The 19,120-nt window shown below is 39.8% G+C and overlaps 1 protein-coding gene and 1 pseudogene across 8 annotated transcripts in view; both read right to left on the reverse strand.

Moving 5' to 3' along the window:
• Nucleotides 1-19,120, reverse strand: part of Ppfia1 (PTPRF interacting protein alpha 1) — a 111,923-nt gene that overhangs the window by 47,583 nt on the left and 45,220 nt on the right. For 5 of the 8 annotated variants that reach the window (XM_023710808.1, XM_023710810.1, XM_023710809.1 and 2 more), the window contains exons 3-13: nucleotides 15,278-15,379; nucleotides 14,658-14,822; nucleotides 14,021-14,095; nucleotides 13,438-13,539; nucleotides 12,987-13,208; nucleotides 10,675-10,821; nucleotides 9,129-9,263; nucleotides 7,968-8,042; nucleotides 7,522-7,605; nucleotides 2,008-2,139; nucleotides 657-719 (exon numbers count right to left, since the gene is read on the reverse strand). In XM_023710808.1, the coding sequence (XP_023566576.1) occupies nucleotides 657-719; nucleotides 2,008-2,139; nucleotides 7,522-7,605; nucleotides 7,968-8,042; nucleotides 9,129-9,263; nucleotides 10,675-10,821; nucleotides 12,987-13,208; nucleotides 13,438-13,539; nucleotides 14,021-14,095; nucleotides 14,658-14,822; nucleotides 15,278-15,379 (1,302 nt within the window). The remainder of the gene's footprint in view (nucleotides 1-656; nucleotides 720-2,007; nucleotides 2,140-7,521; nucleotides 7,606-7,967; nucleotides 8,043-9,128; nucleotides 9,264-10,674; nucleotides 10,822-12,986; nucleotides 13,209-13,437; nucleotides 13,540-14,020; nucleotides 14,096-14,657; nucleotides 14,823-15,277; nucleotides 15,380-19,120) is intronic. The other 3 variants (XM_004627106.2, XM_023710811.1, XM_023710813.1) reach the window with 1 other exon arrangement.
• LOC111815565 overlaps nucleotides 18,570-19,120 on the reverse strand; it is a 1,053-nt pseudogene continuing 502 nt past the window's right edge.

Raw genomic sequence — 19,120 nt, forward strand, 5'->3', positions numbered from 1 at the left:
TTTAAGAAAAAAAACAAGATCTCACTAAGTCACTGAGCTGGACTCAAATCTGTGATCCTTTTCTAGCTTCCTAGAGTGCTGAGATTACAGGCATGAGCCACCATATCTGACTTGTTTGATCGTTTATTACTTCAGTGCTAGGGATGGAATATATGGACTCCTGTATGCTATGAATCACTCTGCCACTGAGATGCACTCCCAGACTAATGGCAATACTCTTGATTGATGTTTATGCTAATATTTTAGCCTCAAACTCAGAAAAGACAATATTTTTTTGGTACCAGGGATTGAACTCAGGACCTTGCACTTGCCAGGCAGGCATTTATGCCACTGAGTTATCTCCCTGGCTCACGACTTAGGATTCTGACCTGTACCCAATGCACCTCAAATACAAATCTAGGAATGTTACATGTTGTACTTAAGCAGGTAGACTAGGTACACCATAGGAAAAGTTTATCTCAACTTCTGCCTTGGGCGAGGCATACAGCTCAGCAGCACAAGTGCCTGCCTGGCAAATGCAAGATACTGAGTTTGATTCCTGGTACCAAAAAAAAAAAAGCAAGCAAAACTTCTGCCAAACATCTGTAGTAACTATAAAATAATTCAGCTCAATTCATTTCTTAACAAATTTTTCAATCAATCAGAAGTTTAAGTACCTTATCATGTTGTGTTTCTTCTAATTGTTTTTTTGCATTTTCAACTTCTCGTAGTAGAGAATTCTAAAAAAGATAAGAAGTTTTCAGTACTAATTTTTTAAAATATCACATCCAATAATGTGGCTATGGGAAGGTTCAGATGGGTATACTAAGGAGCAATGTCACAGTCTCATACTATCACTGGCAATAAGACTATGATGATATATATTGTCTCTTGTGCATGTAAAAATGCTTCTTTCACTTTTCAAAGATCTAGATTTAGGAATGTAAAGTTCATGGTTCAAGTTTATTTTAAGCAGGTAAACAATTTTATACTAACCTTTAGGTTTTGCAACTCATTAGTCGCTTACAAAACCAGAAATCAAATTTTAAATGTAAAATTAAATTTTAAACAATTCCTACTTTTAAGGCCAATCTGGTCAGGAGGTAAGAGTTAGTATTTTATGATTTAATAATGTATTCTGTAATCGCTTTTGTGCAAAATTAAATGTGTCTCCTAAAGAATAGTAAGCATGGCTCAATCTGCCTTGGTGCCAACAGTAGGACATTTCTGAACCTCACCTCCAGGGACACTGTACAATTAGAACAGGTATCATCAAATCTGAGAACAGCTGTCTGTCAGAGCATCTCTGACACAAACTGTGGGATATCCTTTCCTTGGGGAGCAGTTGGCATACTTAAAAGACTTGAGCACTCAGAGCCCAAGCTCAGATTTCTTCCAAACTAAACCTTGTCTTAAAAAAAAAAAAAAAAATTCTAGTAACAAAGCATTAAAGGGCAAGCACTGGGCCAAATAAAAATTCTAGTGAAGAAGCTGAGGTCAATCAGCCAAACCCAACTCACTGCTTATTTCTGTGGGAAGAAAAAACAATTCATAGAAAGATAAGACCTCTCTCCTCTCCCAAGACTGGCTGTAAGATCTTCCTGTAATAGCCTGACATGCACCCATCTGGCTAATGTAAAATTTTACTGGAACAAAGCTACATCCATTCATGCATGTGCTGTCTATAACCACTTTTGTGCTAATTACTGGCTAGCACACAGTTATTTCACTTAATTTCTCATAATAACGATAAACTTAAAATATTTACTACCTGGTCCTTTACAAGAGATTATTTACCTACTCCTGTGCTAGAGAACAGAATGACAACTTCCCAAACACTCAAATGGGGCAAGAACATAGCACATGATTAAGTCAACTTAGTGACTGACAGCAGCCTGCACCTTCCAACCACAGTAAGAGCCCTACTTTCTGTAATGGTCAACTATCACTATCAGCCCATCCTTCAGGACAGAGGGTGACTGTTTCTCTGTGAAGGCCCTTCATTGAGTCCAGGGCTCAGCTACCTACCTTATCTTCCAGAGCAGCCATTCTCTCCTTCAGATGGAGCTGAAGCCTCTCATTGGACTCTGAAAGCAACTTGTCAACAGTGTCTGATAAACGTTTATTATGTTCTTCATTCATCTTTTCTCTTTGCCTTGCCTAAAACAGAAGAAACAAAGACTGGACTGCAAATAGACATATTACCATTAATGTAAAAGTACCAGGCCCCATTCAGACATGGTGATGCATGCCTGTAATTCCAATGCACTGGGAGGCTGAGGAAGGAGGATCTCAAGTTTGAGCCCAGCCTAGCCAACTTAGCCACTTCATAATATCTTATCTTAAATTATAATTTAAAAAGTCAGGGATGTAGCTTAGTACAAAGGCCCTGAGTTTAATATCTATTACAGCAGAAAATACAAAGGACCAAAAGTGAATCACACGTGTGCCATCATTCACCTGGTTGCTCTCTTCCCACTGTCATCCCCAGAGGACACTCTGAAACGATGTTCGGAACCAATTCAAGCAAGGGAAGCTCACTGACAAGGCTTAGAGAATGCTAACGAGATGGTCCCATTGCTTCTGTTAAATACAGAATTCATGGCAGCCTCAGGAATGTGTAGTCATTAACTGTAAGATAGACTTAGACTGGAGAGTGGAGATAGTATGCAAGAGGTAGCAGGTATTTAAGGGGTGAGGAATTTCTCCTTTATGTAAATCAAAGCTTAGGTCTGGATTCAAGGGAAAAAATGAACTTAAGTTAAAACAACAACAACAACAACAAAAATAAATAAATAAATTATTGTGAAAAGAGATAGAGAATGTTTTGCTTTTTAATAAAAAAAATTCCTGCTTAAATTTCTCATAACGTAAATTTATATCCAAAAACTACAATTACCTTAAGAATTTCATATTTGACCCAGAGCCCAGGTCCAGCATGGAACCTGCAGCAGAACTCCCTGCAAACAGGCTAGAGACAAGACGCACCCAGCTGATCCAGGAGCAGAACATCTTGCCAGAGTGGCATAGAGGATGCAACTCCAAGGGCTGCAACAGGAAGAGGTGGAGCACAGCAACCAGATCCAAGCCACACCTACTTGGACAAGTTTGATCCACTTGGTAGATCTGGACCTGGTGCTAAGGTAATAACTCTATCTAAGCTCTACACCAAAGGCCAGAAGACAGTGCTGTAGAAAATGACAAGGAAAAGGAACAAAATGCAGTCTCAGGCCCTGAGCCCACCCAGAACAAATGTAGAAGACATTAGCATAGAAGAAACTGGAAATCACACACCTGAAGCCTCTGAAATAATAGCATCTGAAGTAATGAAACAACTACAGAAAGGTATAGAAGAAATCAGATCAGAAACATTTCTGAAGTAAAAAGAGAAATGATAACTATACTGAAAGAAGTACTAAGTGCTTCTAAAGAAGACACTGATAAAAAAATAGAGAATATAAAAATGATGGAATCCTTGAATAAGCAATATAAGAAAGAAACAATGCATGAAGCAGATCCAAAGTGATATACAGAAATTTAAAATCTCAATCACAAGCTGGCAAAACCATTTGAATAAAAGTGAGAATAAACTTTCAGACCTTAAAGATACCATTGCAGCTAATAAAAAAGAAGAGATCTCTTAAAAACAACTAGGATACAGGAAAAAATAATTCAGTACCTTCAAGACGATCAAAGATGAACAACGTGAGATTAATAGGCATCGATGAGAAGGAAGGAGTCAATACAAATGATATAAAAAGAATATGTGTGGAAGTAATAGCAGAACACTTCTCAAATATAGGGAAACAATCTGACATTCAGGTAACTGAAGCACATAGAACTCCAAATAACATCAACCCAATTAAAACCACACCCAGACATACAATAATTAAGATCCCAGAAACTCAGCACAGGAACAGTATACTAAAAGCCACTAAAGAAAAGAAATAAAAGAAACATATCACATTTAAAGGAAAACCCATCAGGATAACGGCAGATTTCTCTTCACAAACCATCAAAGCAAGAAGAGCATGGAGCAAAGTACTTCAAGTCTTGCAAGAAAACAAATTCTAACCCAGACTGATATACCCTGCAAAACTCTCAAGTATAATGGAGAAGTGAAATACTTCCATAACAAAGAACAACTTAAGAATTTCATGATGACAATGCCAAACCGACACAAGACTACTAAAAGATGTTCTAGAGAAGGAGCAAAATGACCACAACTCCATGAATGAGAATGGAAAGAGCCCACCAAATAGGTCAAACAGTTGCACACAGGACAATAAGGGGTATACAAAAGCAGTCTGTTTCTCTTCTGTATACAGCAGCAAGATGTTTCCATCAGCATGTTCTACAAATGGACTTCTCCTGTACCCGATGGGTCATGATTCTGTCTGGGTCTACAGGGTGGATATCAAGGAAATAGCAGTAGCTCAGTCCCACAAGTGACACCTGGACACCAGTAAGTGTTATGGACATTATCCATGTCCACGACACACTAGAACTTTATGCGATATCCTATCCCCAAATTGTTAGAAGTGCAGGTCATTTATTTGTCATTCCAGTATTTATGTTATATTTTATTCTTAGTAATTCTTTACTATCATGAACACTTTTTCTTAGTTCAATTGCTCTGAAACATTTTAAATGAATTAGTATTTAATTTTCTGAATATTGCTTAATCTTAATTTTTGTTTTAAGATTCATACTGTATATTTGACTTGCAATCTATTTAGAACATATGGTATATTTTCTCCTAGTATTACAAACTAAGAAGTATATTTCCATTTTCCATTGACTTTATATTACTTCTTCCCTATCTTTTATACACACACACATAGGTGAAAAGAAATATATGAAAATATGTGTATAACCCGACATAAGATACTGTTTCATAGAAATCTTTAATGACCTTTTAAATAGGTTCAGTTAATATATTTTACATAGGCCTGCATAACTATCATTTTGAGAGCTCTTTATTCTTCATCCAGGCGCATACAGCAACTTCTCTTGCCTTCTGAATTATGCTCTTTGGTATTTCCTATATGCTATGTCTGGAGGTATTAGAATATTTCGAGTTTGTATAACTGGAAAATATTTTACTTTTAGTTTTCAAAGGTATGTTTGTTAAGTATAAAATTCAAAGAGGACAGATCTGGGTATTTTTCTTTCTTTCAGTCCTTTAATTAGTCTAGTTTCTTACATACTTGGTCTTTTTTTTTTTTTTCTAATGCAGAATAAGATGCTATTTAATTTTGTTGTTCCATAGCTAACTTTTTTATGTATATGCTTTAATGATTTTTTTTTCTTTACAATAAGTTTTTGGACAATTTCATTTTTGTGTGTCTGGGTATGATTTTATTCAAATTTCTTATGCAAAAGGTTTATTTTTCTTGGAAATGTGGTGTTATAAGTTCAACTAAACTCAGAAATTTTAAATCTTTAAATATTTATTGCCGACCTCTTTCTACTTTAAGAATTCTAATTATATAAGTTTCTTGATTTTGACACAGTGAACTATTATATGACTATTCTATAAATTCTTCATTTTTATTTTGGACAATTTTTATTGTTATATTCATTTAAGTTTGTTAATAATTTATTTACAATGTGCAATCTATTATTAATATCATGTAATGTATTCACTTCAGAAATATTACTCTGAAAAATCACTGTCTATATCTTGTATCTTTCACATTTCAGTATTTGTCTACAAATTTTAATATATGCAATTACTGATTTTCAATAAAGTTAATAATAAAAAAAATTCATAATGTGGTAATAGGTGACAAGTCTGGGGTTTTGCTTTTATCTTGTTTTGTTACTGTCGTACTAGGAACTAAACCCAGGGCACTAAGCTACATCTTCAGCCCTTTTATTATTTTGAAACAAGATCTCACTAAGTTATATAGGATGGGCTAGAAATTGTGATGTCCTGCCTCAGTTCTCAGAGTGCTGGGATTATAGGTGTGTACCCTCTCATAAGTGGCACATGTCATTTTAAGACTTAAAAGCTTGGTTTTCACTCCATACCCTGAATGGACATAAGTGATAGGAGGATGAAGAAGAAGGTGCTAACAGGTGTCACAAACATTACCCTGTTGCTTGAGTACCACTGCAGTGCTCAGAGGCTTGTCTCAAGCAGAGGGTAGTGGGTGTGAGCTACAATGTGCACTTATGTCTCACTGCCCTGTCCAGGTAGGTGGACTGACTCTGCGAGGACTCACCTACTCTGAGGCCAGCAATGCTTAGATATGCAGCTTCCTACTCACTGGTAAAATGTGAAGCAAGAGGCATCTCCCTTTACTCAGACACGCACTGTAAAGATTAAATATATAAAGTCCCTGGGATGTGCACAACACAGTAGCTCATTATCTAAGAGGTCCACACTTCATACAGGATACAGAATACCTGCTATCCTTCTTTAGACACATGATTGTTACCAGCATTTGAATATTTTTGAAGTAAGATAGTTTAACATTTACTTTTAATTGCCATAGTTATAAACAGCTCTATCACACTATCCTTCATACCTGCATTAACCATTTGTCATAGTAATGAAGCCCTCTAATAGGGAAAAGGTCATCTCTGCTTACACATAAGAATGTGTTTCAGGATGTGGCTGTGTGCTGGGAGGTGGGGAATGCCTAATATGCAGTCTCTTAATCGGCCTCAAAAATCATTATTTCCTGGAAGCTTATCTGATTCTCTGCAGGGTATGGCCAACCATACAGACTTCTGGTGAAAATACAACTAACAGTCTTAACATAAAAAAGGTGGGTTATATGGAAGTGTGAAGGTTCTACAATTAGGCATATATACTTCCTCCACCCATTTGTTAAAGAGAAATCCACCCCAAATACTAGACCACATGCCAGCTGGGCCTGGGACTGCCTTTTCCTATATCTGTCCCACAGTGGTACCTCTGTCAGGGAAAATTCTGAGGCCTTCAACTGACAGAACCCTCTACCGCATCTTCCTAATGCTCTTTTCATGGAAGCTCAACTGTGATGTTCCCCTTGCTCAGAAATATCTCTTACTGCATCTGCCCTTATGTTTGGAATTAATAGTTTAGTACTTGGGAATAGAGGTCTGACCATGAATTTGGTACTTCAGTGCTACATCCTGAGCTGGAAGACTACTCATCTACATCAATAGGCCTTGCCCTGTCTCAGGTGGGCCTTGGCCAGTACCACAAGTTCTAGGGGAACCTGTAAGATTCCACTTGTACCTGCAGCAGTTCCCTTAACAGACTGGCTAAGCAAGAAGCCTTTCCTAGACCCGAGACGCCATGTGCCTAGCAGTGCTGTTCATGGGCATGTATTTCTTCTGTGGACATAAAATTTGTGTGTAGGGCATATATTCATCAGTGGACAATGCACGGGCAAAGCCACAAATTACACACAGTAAGAACTGAGATGGAGGACGTCTGGGAGATCAGACAAAGGAAGCAGTAGAAGAGACTGATCCCCTAAGCCTTTGCTGAGTCTTGGAGCTCTAGGCTCATAGCCTATTCAGCCTCTCCAACGCCATACACACCCGCTGCAGTTCTTGGTTCTTCTCCTCCAGCTGCGCCTCCATCTGCCGTAGCCTCTCTTCAATGTTGCCATGTCTCTCTTCAGCCTGCCAACAAAGACAATGTGAGTTGATCTCATAGGTACAATATCAGAGGCATGCTGGGTACTACTGCAGCAGCAACAAGCATCACATGCTCTGCGTGAACTGGCTGAACCACATCAAAGGGAAAGCCTTGCTCACACTGGCCAGCACACCCTCTGTGGCTGCGTGTGTTAAAACTGTGAGATAGCCAACCCTCTGGTGTGGAGGTGCTGAAGCACAGCAGGTGCTAATAACTGTGTGTTTCCCCCACCCCATGCCTGACCTCCACGGATTTGTGATAATCCCATCCTCAGACTGTATCTGGTTAGTCAGCAGGGAAAGCAGAAAGCAGCAAGCACAAGAAAGGAGCAATGTATACATTCTACCTTCCTAAGCTTGGAAGTAAGTTCGAACAGTTTAGCTTCCTTAACAGCAGAGCTCCCAGAAGGCAAAGGGTCAGACTACAAAACCAATGAGGACAGAAAGATAGCAGGGAGAAAAGAAACCAACACTTTAAAGTGGATCATGAAGTGGGGTAAGGTTCTGTTATGGCTGGTAGCAACACACCTGCTCAACGGCACGGGTCTATCCACCTTGGACACCACCCACCCTTCCCAAGGTTATCCTTGCCAGCTGGATATGAAATCTGTCCAGCCTTTTCTCTCACCCCTCCCCAGCAGCTAACAAAGCCCAACCACAGGAAGATAGGATTCCTTCCAGGGGCCAAGGCAGCTTCTACTGATGCTGTACTGGGCTTGGCCATGTGTCCTGACACTGCAGTACTAAGCTTTTCCCTACGTTCCTGGAAGGCTGAGCCTTACCAGTGAGTACTCCAGGGCTCCTGTGTGGGCTGGTCCAAGCACCTGCTATAAGACATGCCTATTTCTCTGTGGATATCAGAACTGGGAGGGCAGAGGCTGTTCCTGCACAGGCTTAACCAACAGATCTTGAACAATTGTTGTTTTTTAAGTCAGGCATAGTGAGGTTTGCTTGTAGTCTTAGCTATTTGGGAGGACAAGGCAAGAGGATTGCACGCGCCTAGGAATCAGGGATTTTGGGATGAGCCTGGGAAACAGAGCAAGGCTTTGTGTTCAGAAAAACAAAAAATAAAATAAAAAAAACCCCTCAAAACATTTTTAAGTCATTCCAAAAGAATGAAATGACTTAAAAAATTCATTACAAATTTATTTGATGATCTTTTATAAGGAAATAGCTCTCATATCTCTAAAAAAAAGCTACCCTCTTTTTACACAGCTTCTAAGCCTATGCTTAAAGTTGGTGACTAAAATAACCCTACGAAACAGTGACTTAAGATTACAACATGGTGAATGAACAGCATATACCAGACAGAACTGGAAGGAGACTTGGACTGACAGGGAAGGATGCTGTCTGACATTTGCAAAGCAATCCCATCTCAGACAAACAAGCCTAACATGGTTTGAAAGCCTAATAAGCACTGAAAACAAATCTGAATTGTTCCATGGATACAGGTGCCCCAACATAAAATCATCAAAGTCCTAGATGTAACCAGAAGGGCAGCAGGGTACCTTGGACAGCGCTGCCACTCTCTGGGCCAGCTCTGCTTCCACTTCTGGCAATGTTTCGGCCTTCCTTAAGGTCTGCTGCAGCTTCTGCTCAGCTAGCTCCAGGCGCTCCTGTAACTGGCGGTTTTTATCCTCTGTCTAAAGAAAAGAGTTCAGCCTCAGAATGCAGCATCTCTTTCCTGGCTCTTTTCCATTATTAAAAGATACAGACTAAAACTGCAGGACAGAAGTCATAAGGATTGGGGTGAGGCTTTTCTCTGAGCTTAATTTTAATGTGTAAAACACCTCTTGATAAAGTTTTTGCTTTTCATAAATATCTTCAAAGTAGTGCTTTATAAAGACAAAGGTTCTTATGTGCTAAGCAAAGTCAGTTTTCTCAAAGAGCTCATTCATTCTTATTAACAAGTTAAGGTAAGAACGGTTTGGTACAGCTGGGCATGGTGACGCATCCCTGTAACAGCACTCAAGAGACTGAGGCAGAAGATTGCCCCGAGTTCAAGGCCAGCCTGAACTGCATAGTGAGACACTGACTGAAAGACAGGAATAAAAAAAGAAGGGCTTGGCCTTGTCAAAAAGCAGCCTGACCCCAAATTTAAAGTGATACAACTTTTGCAGATTACTGCAAGAGTGTAGACCTTACTGGCTCTGGGTACCTTTCTCACAGAGCTCTTCCAAAAGAGCTAGCATACTAGCATACTAGTAATAAGCTACTCAAGTTATTTATAAAGTGGATAATTATTCTTTCTAAAAATCCTTTCCTCTAAAAACTTTTCTACGTAGACCAACAAAGATTTTTTTTTTTTTTTTTGCAGAACCAGGGATTGAACTCAGGCCCTTGCGCTTTCCAGGGAAGCGCTTATTCTACTGAGCCATCTCCCCAGCCCCAAAGATTTTAAGACATCTAGAAAACATCTCTTAAGTACAGGTTGCTATAAAGCTACTTTTTTTTATATGCAACATTTGCCTTTTGTCAGTGTGCATTTATCTCAGTATATGATTATGTACATGATCCTTTAAATCCTCAAAAACACATATGTTCTATTTTATAATCTGCTTATGAAGTCATTCTTACCATGAACCTTTTACACATTATTAAACGTTATTCTACAACATTACTTATAATGCCCCTCTACTATTTTATTTTTGATCAAACAATGCACGTTATAAAACAGTGGTACTATAATTCACAAACCTAATTTTTTCTACAACTTTGGAAAAAGATGATCACATCTATGTTTGTGTGGAAAAGTTGGCTGCAGTCATGTCTGTCAGCCAATGCAGAGTTTGCAAACAAATGAAATTTGCCAAATGCTTCTATTTGTGAACCAAACTGTAGTGAACCAAGGCACCATTGTGCCAAGCAATTTTCAAGAAACCTGATGTAAGTCTTTCTAGTTACCAACAAAAGCAAAGCACTCTAAATTCTTTTCCATTCTGCCCCTTTAGTAAAAGTACTAATAAGCAACAGACCTTTCAATGCAAATGAATCAAAGAACATACATCCACAAATATTATTCATTAAAATAAAAAGGTCCATAAAATCCATTACCTGTCGATGTATAGAATCTTTATTTGCAATTTCATTTTCAAGTTTATCATTGAGGTCATGCACAGATGTGGCTTCACGCTGTGCAGCGAGGTAGCGTTTTTCAAGAGTAGTGATTCTCTCCTCCATGTCTTCCTTCTGGGCCATTGCCTACATTAGATATTTCAGAAGGGGAAAAAGGCAGGTAATTAATGCATAATGTATTAATGCATTTCAGTGAAAAAAAAAAACTGGATAGAATCCTAAATTCAAATCAAATATAAAAACTAAACATGTCCTCAAGAGTAAAGTGATTTCAATCTTCTCAAATGTGAATGAAAATGTATTTACAGCAAATATAAATACTCAATATGAGCACAGATTTATCTAAGTAAATGCTGTTCTACTCTTCATTGACCAAAACATACCCATTTTTACATAATATTACAAACTATGCACAATAAAATCTCAAACTATAAGTATTCAGGAAGGTGATGCTGTCTGAGATGGAGACAGCCTGTCTGTCCTGAGCATAAATGGGGTTACACAGTGCAGGGTATGTGTAACCTTTTAGACTTATTTTTTCAGATGAAAGTTGGATAAAATCCCATACAAGTACAGAATTCAAGAACACTGACAAAAGGAACTTAAAGTCAGTTTAATTAAACTGAATGCAACCACCTGAAGTCCACATCCAAATGTATATGATACACTATCAAACACAACGTTTTACATGTGTAATATCTGTCTTCCACCTCCAAATTCCTTGGATTTTTTGGGTCTTCCCATGTTCAGTACATAATTTTTTAACAAATCCTTAATATTTAAAAAGGCAGATCTTAAACAAAAATTTCACAATTCTCTGCTACATATTTTCCTGCCAGGGAGATAGCGCAGTGGCTTACTGTCCTGCCTGGCAAGCACAAACTCCTGACTTTGATCCCTGGTACCAGGAAAAAAAAAAAAAGTATTTTCTCGCTCTGGCCAAAAATTAATATAGTAGGTTATATAATATATTCCAATGCTTTCCTTTGTTCTAAATTCTTACATAAAAGTACCTTGCTAAGCTACCAAACACAAGTAACCATATTCTACATACCTACAAACCAGCCCAGGATCTCATGGAACTACAAAAGGCAGGTTAAAAAGTGACAGGAAGAAGGATCAGAGAAAATATGTGGCCTTCATTTGATTTTATAATAGTGATCATAAAATTACAAAGGCAGAAATGTTTCTCAGAAATGAAAGTATCTGGACATATTTTTACATCAAGATTCTGATGATCCAAATGTGAATAAACTTCACACTATCATAGTTGACCGACCTCCAAAATTCAATATCATACCTCTGTGCCTGAGAAAAATATCAAAACTCTTGAAAACAGCTGATAATGCTCCCTTTCCCACAGCCCCAGAGAACATTCACATCTCTGAGAGTTCAAAGCACAACATGCGACACTGATACACACTTGTTTAGGGAGTACATGTACTTGTGTAGGGAGGAGGAAGCTGAACATAAGGAAGAGCACATTATGACAGCCTGGAAGCTATAGAGATGAATCCATATGAATATGTACAACGAACTTGAACCACCAAAGTGGGTAAAGCCGGGTAATTCTCCTCTACTCTTTTTATACTGGGGATCAAACTCAGGACCTTGTGCTGGTCAGGCAGGCATTTATGCCACTGAGTTATTTTCCTAGGGGCCAGGGAGATAGATGGCTCAGTAGAATAAGCACTTCCCTAGCCAGCGCAAGGGTCTGAGTTCAATCCCCGGTTCTGGGGAAAAAAAAAAAAAAATGAGATCTCCCGGGCACCACCACTCTTTTTAAAAGACTACAGAATCAATCAGTTCAGAGAAGTGCCTTACACAGGCCAATTTTATAAATAAAAATAAGCTGAAAAGCCAACAAGTACTCAGAACCATTGTGACCATAAAGACGCAACTTAAAACAACAGTGAATCAGTTCACACTTTATGATTGAGAAAAATTAAGATGGCAGAAATTTCAAAGTGCTGGAGGGATATTTATATGTGCACTATGCTAGTGAGAAGTTAAAGAATTAATGTAGAGAAAAGTCTGGCACATCTAAATAAACAAAATGTAAGTATACAAAATGAAAAATAAGAGAAAAAAAAAAAAAGGTCTAAAATTTCCCAACCACATGGAGGCAGTATGTCACAGTCTGATAGCGTTACAGTGTTTTATTCCAACAAACCAAAGGGTGAACATATCTCACAAAGGACAAAAGCAGCAGGGGGGAAAAATAATCAATTACTCCAAACACTCCTAATACTCAACATCATGATAACCTTGCAATTTTTATTATCACTTACTTCACGAACATCTCGTTGCAACTTTGTGTTCATTTCTTCAGACTTGATGAGATCCTTTCTAGCTGTGTCAAGATCCTCTTCCAGTTCCGACACGTGGCTGGACAGTGCAGCTAGGCGCTCCTTCATCTGGCTCTGCTCTTTTGACTGCTTGTCTATGACTTCTTGGAGCTCAATCACCTTAGCAAGGTCCTCCTCATGGCTTAGAGAGCCATCAGAAGATCTCTGATGAGGAAAAAAAGAAAACTTTACTTACTGCACTATAAAATAAAATAATTTCAGGAATAGGGACCATCAAAATGGATTTATGCCATCTGCTGAATGACAGAGCTCTAACACTCACTTCAGCCATAGCTGACAATTTAGCTACAGCTTCCAAACACTATCACATAGGTACCACAAACGTAAATGTACAAAATCAGAAACAGGACAAAAAGAAAGTCCAAGGTCTTACTTTTCCGTTGGTGCTTGGTGTATTTTCTTGCTCATGGTTTATGTCAAGCACTCCATCTGTTAGTGTTTTTTTCTGATTATTCTGTTCTTTAAGAATCATTAGCTAAAAACAAAAATTAAGCTTGAGAATAAAATAACTTATGTAACAGAAATGAGCCAAGATAGCAAACTTGCTTTTGGAAAAACATAATTATACAGTACTAAACACAGTAAAACAAGAAAATATATGGCAATGTTATCCCTTCTGAATAGAAACAAATTACTAGAAACAGAATACATTAGCTACTCAACAAAGAGTACTTTAGAGATTCTGCAATCTGAAACAAAAATCTAGTCCCAACTCAACCCTTTCAGGTTGGTTTTGTTTGTTTGTTCTGTACAAGGAATGGAACTTATGACCTTGTGCTTGCCAGGGAGGCACTTGTGCCACTGAGCTATATTCCCCACCCAGGTTGGTTTTTACTTAGAAAGATAAGTGGAATCTGACAATTATTACAGGCTTCATACTTCAAAAAATAAAAATAAAACAGAGATAAACATAAAAACTTCCCAATTTCAGTGCTATGATGATATCCCAAGATTACCTCCTTGTGTGTGGCACCTAGTTCTTCTTCTAACAAACTGCACCTTTCCAGTGCTACTCGCAATCGCTCTCGTACCTGAAAAGACAGTTAAGTTTTTGTATGTATAAATACACTTGTTGTAGTTATCCTAATAAAGTATTAGTGAAATACATATAATAAAGTACTATGTTTTTCACTGATATTATTGTCAAGAAACGTCCTTGCTAATGGTTTTAAATTTTAAAACTAGGAAACTCTTGCTCCTAAATAAATCAATATTATCCAATTCTTAACAGGAAGTCAATATACAAAATTAATCCATATAAGACATGCATCCCAGGGCTGGTGAGATGGCTCAGTGGTCTAAAGCACCTACTTAGAACAAGCTTAGCAAAGCACAGGGACCGCGGTTCAATCCCGCAGCACCACATGCCAGCCAGCCCGCCCCCTGGTAGGCTGAGCTGCCCCCCCCACAAATAAATTTAAAAAAAAAAGACATGCATCCCAGCTAGCACTTGTTAATCATACAGAACATTGTCTTTTACTAGAGAAAATCTCTCTATAAGAATTCAAAAAGCCACAAAAGTTAAAGGTAAATTAACACATGCAAAGCCTGGCATAACATCATGTGCACAACCCACAACCATTAGTGGTGTACCTTTTCATCCAGGGCCTTGTGGTGTTCAAATAAGGACTTCAGAGCTTTAAGCACCTCCACCTCACTGGACACACCTGCAGGAGACTGCGCTTGCCGCTTCACCACAGTCATCCTGAGGGAGCGTTCATGCCTGGAAACAAGGCACTCCAGATGTTCCAGAAGCAGCTGAAAGAAGGCCAGACAGGGACATGCAAAGTATATCTTTCATTTCACATTCAAATCCCTTAAGTTCAACAGAATTAGATAAGTTTCCCTCAACAGTATTAGAAGGTCATTAATTCCTATCAAAAAAATTTTTTTTCTTTTCTTTTTTTATAACAGGGTCTCATTCTGTAGTCTAGGCTGGCCTGGGACTCACTCTCTAGCCCAAGCTGGGCTCTAACTCAAGATACTCCTGGCTCAGCTTCCTAAAAGTTGGGACTATAAGCATATGCCACCACACCCAGTTCCTTATCACCGATTTTAAGCAACATTAATGCAGAAGTGCCTGAACACACATACTGAGACAGAAAATGCACAGAGTTTAAAAGCAGTCAGAATGAATATCTTTTCATTCTAAGACACCAAAACTGATCCTGATGTTGACACCTGAGGCAGATGGTAACCAGAGATCCACTGACCCTCGTGTTGTTCCTTTCTGCTTTCAGCTCAGCAATTTCTTCTTCCCTCTCAAGCAGCTGTTCCCTGCATACGTTGAGTTCTTTCGTGAGTGCTGCAAACTCCTACAAAGCAGCAAAGTAAAGGAATAAATGAATACATCCATGAATAAAAGAAAATCTCTTAGGTAAGACTTCCATTGGCTTCATAGTCCACATACATACACATACATTGAACCCAATCAATATGGCAAAGAACTCCCATGCTCCTCCAGAGAAATGGGGATCAACAAGCTGGCCTGAGACCATGTATGTATTCCCTATGGGCTGAGACCCTAATCCAAACCACCTGATTTCACTCCATGCTAGGTAATTATTGGAAGCACAATAGGGGATAATGGAGTCCAAGCCCCTCTCCTTAGAATCCAGAATCAAATATTTTCCTAAATTAAGATCCCAGAATAGAGCACTAAAGACATTTTTACATGACTCACAGATTTGGGACCTAAAATCCCTGGAGAGATAAATGATGAGGGCCTAAAAGGTCACCACCTAGCTCTAGTCTCCCTTCTATGTTGATGGGGGGGGGGGGGAGGCAGGAAAACTTGGTTAAAGTCGACTTTGAAAAAATGGGCTTTTTTCAAATGCTAGTAAGCCTTTTGCACAAAGGGAAGTCTAAGAAACTATTTGTGCAGCAGTGCGGGAGAGCTTCCAGAAGGCTGAGAGAAGTTGTAGGAGTCCCACAGCACTGTCCTGGACTGAACCTTGTGCTATGACACTGCTTCACAGACACCACAAATGAGCTGAGTTAAAAGATGTGCATTTGGAGCAAAGCAATTCTGAAATAAGTAAAACCATCTGCCAATGTTTAAGTGTTTTTCCTTTAAAAGACAAAGAAGGATAAAGATCCACCCAATAAATAATTAGACCTTTAAAATAACATGTACTTGAGATAGATAATTCTAGAAAGTTGCTTTAGAACAGGTAATGTTCTTTTTGTGTAGGGAGGGGGGAAGGTCTTGCTATGCAGTTCGGGCTGGCCCTGTGCTCACTTCTGTAGCCCCTAGGCTGGTCTCGGACACCCAGTACAGGTGCTGGTGTTGGTGCCTGCTCCAGTGCGACTGGGGAGTCCAGGGCTGGCGATCAAACACCAGTCCTTGTGCTTGCCAGGCAGGTGCTTAAGCCTCAGCTATCGCCCCAACCCAACAGGTGATGTTCTTAAAGCGTATTCGCAGCAATCACTTGCAGCTGAAAGTCAACCTTAACACAGGAAGTACAGGCCCAGGGAAGTCTGCTTTATTTAATTTATTTTTTTGTCTTTTAAGAGACAGGATCTCACTATGCAACTCAGGCTGTCCTTGAGCTCACTCTGTAGCCCAGGCTGTTCTTGAACTTGCAACGATCCTCCTGCCTTAGCCTCCTGAGTGCTGGGATTACAGGCACGCACCACCACCACACCCAGCTATGGAAGCCTATTTTAACAAGGCCAATCCTCATATGCCTAAGCGAGCCACAATGAAAATGGGTAAGTGTGAGAGATGAATAGAGGCAGCACTGCCAAGGAAATCAGTGGAAAAGAACAAAATTTCTCTTTTAAACTACTATTTTTTTCTGTTAAGAATCATGACAGTGGGTGAGTCGTCCTAGCCTGGCAACTGGAGCTTTGTAAGCCTGCTCCCCAGGGAAACTGAAGGAAATGATAAAAAAACACCTTCAAAGCTCCTGGAAATGGCTCAAAGGGTAATAGCAAATGAGGATGTATCTATTCAAGAAATATCAGTAAGAAAGCCAAGAGTTCATGGTATTTGAACCAGGACTTCTATCTGGCTCTCCTCCCAGCTCAGCATAGTAGGCTTCACTGCAGACTGTTCCAGCCAAAATACAGGGCTCCTCAAAACCATGGTGACTCATCTGCATACTGATCAACACTGCAGGGTCCCTTCCTCCAGGCTAGCAACAGAGGGATTCCTCCAGGTCAACAACACAGGGTCCCTCCCCAGGACAGCAACATATAAAGTCTTCTCCCTTGGCCAACAGAGGGTTCGCTCCCTAAGCTAGCAACACATGGTTCTTACAACCAGACCAACACTGCAGGGTCCTCCCTCTCCAATGTCAATAAGGCAGGATCTCTTCCCTAGGCCAACAACACAGGGTCCCCTTCCCAGACCCACAGTGAGTGGGTCCCCTCACCAAGGCCAAGGCAGAGTCTGCTCCTTCTTGCCAACCAGGTAAAAATCATCCAAATGTGTCTTAAAACCCAATAAAGGTCCAGCCAGGTGTTGAGACATCTTTAGGAGGCCAAAAGCTAGCCTTCAGGAATGGGACTCATGGATGGGAAGCAGTGGAGGAAAGGGCACTTGGCCAGGCTGCCAAGCTCCTAAGTATGAGTTCTTCCTTGCGGTACAGAGATTTCTCCTACAGATGCCAACACTGTCCTAGTGGATGCTCTGACTGGCATCTACTGGTGATGAACTCCAGCTGTCAGGTCATCTAGTAACTACCATTAATGACAGAATGTAACACCTCATTAATGAGATTGTTCATCAGAAAGACCTTGTGGCAAGTAGAGGAAAAGTAGACTCCAACTAGCTTAAGTAAAAAAATCAATTATGTTTCACATACCTATCAAGTCGATGGACAGATCTGGCTCTAGGCCTGCCTGGATTTAGGGCCTGAATTTTTATCATTTTTTCCTTCTTTGCTACAATCTGGTTCAATTTTGTGGAGCTACTACCAATTCTGTTTTTGACTATGTCCACAACAGTCTATTATCCTAGTTAATGTCTGTTTCATTTATTAGAGTCCAAGTTCGTTTTCTGTCATATCTGCCTATTTTTATTTCACTCCTGTTTTCATGGATGTTAATCTCTTAAGTATCACACATATTTGTTTTGGCAGTTTTTGTACATTCTCTACCAAATTCTGATACAGTAAAGTAGGCACACATCTGTGAGGAGTCATCTTTGTAAGAGTATCTATCTTTAAGCACTGTGGAATCTGGGTTTCATGCTCACCTAGATGGGGAACTTTCTAGGTGAAATAAAAAAACTTTTTGTTTTGATTCTTCCTGTTTTGTTTTGCCAACCATACCTGACTCTTAGGCTTTATTACAAATGGAGCCGACTGCTCCAGAGGTCCCTCTGCAACCTTGCTTCTGTGCCCTCTTCCAACACACCCCTCTGAGCAACAATGTCCATCAACCATTATGGGGATAGAATCCAGGAGTGGAGGAGAAAAATGAATGGTCTCCCCAAAGTCCTCTGAAACAACCACCCAACCTTCTGCACGTGAACATGTTCTGCTAAAAGTGAAAAATTCAGCTCTCATTCTCCAGGGCCTGCATGTCAACATCCTGGGGAGCTTTCATCTTCTGTTGCTTGAGCTGTGGCTCACTACTCCTCGCTGGCTTTGAGGGGGCTTCCATTTCCATGGCTGCCTTCTCCTTCCGGGCCAGTCAGATCTGCTGTAAGAGCTTCCCGCAATTCTTCCCCAACAGCCTGGGTGCTAGATGCACGCTTCTGTAGATAGTGCTGGTGGTCAGCTTTGTGTCCACCATGGCACCGACTGCCCTGCACCGCACCAGTCACACCAGCTCAGCACCCGCCCAGCATCCACTGTCACTTAATTAACTTCCTTTTCAGCTCCTTGAGAAGCCGGCTGATCTTTCAGCCCTGCAGCACCATGGCTACTCCCTACACTCCCAGGCACCATACTTCTGATTCTTTCTGTTTTTGTTTTGTTTGTTTGCTTTTGTACTGGGGAACGAACTCAGGACCTTGTGCTTGCCAGGCAGGCACCTATACCACTGACCTGATAGGTTTTATTTTGTTAGCACTCTCCCTGTCTTAGTCACTTTTAGCTACTAAA

This window comes from Octodon degus, unplaced genomic scaffold (assembly GCF_000260255.1).
Source record: "Octodon degus isolate 3935 unplaced genomic scaffold, OctDeg1.0 scaffold00018, whole genome shotgun sequence".
NCBI classification, from domain to species: Eukaryota; Metazoa; Chordata; class Mammalia; order Rodentia; family Octodontidae; genus Octodon; species Octodon degus.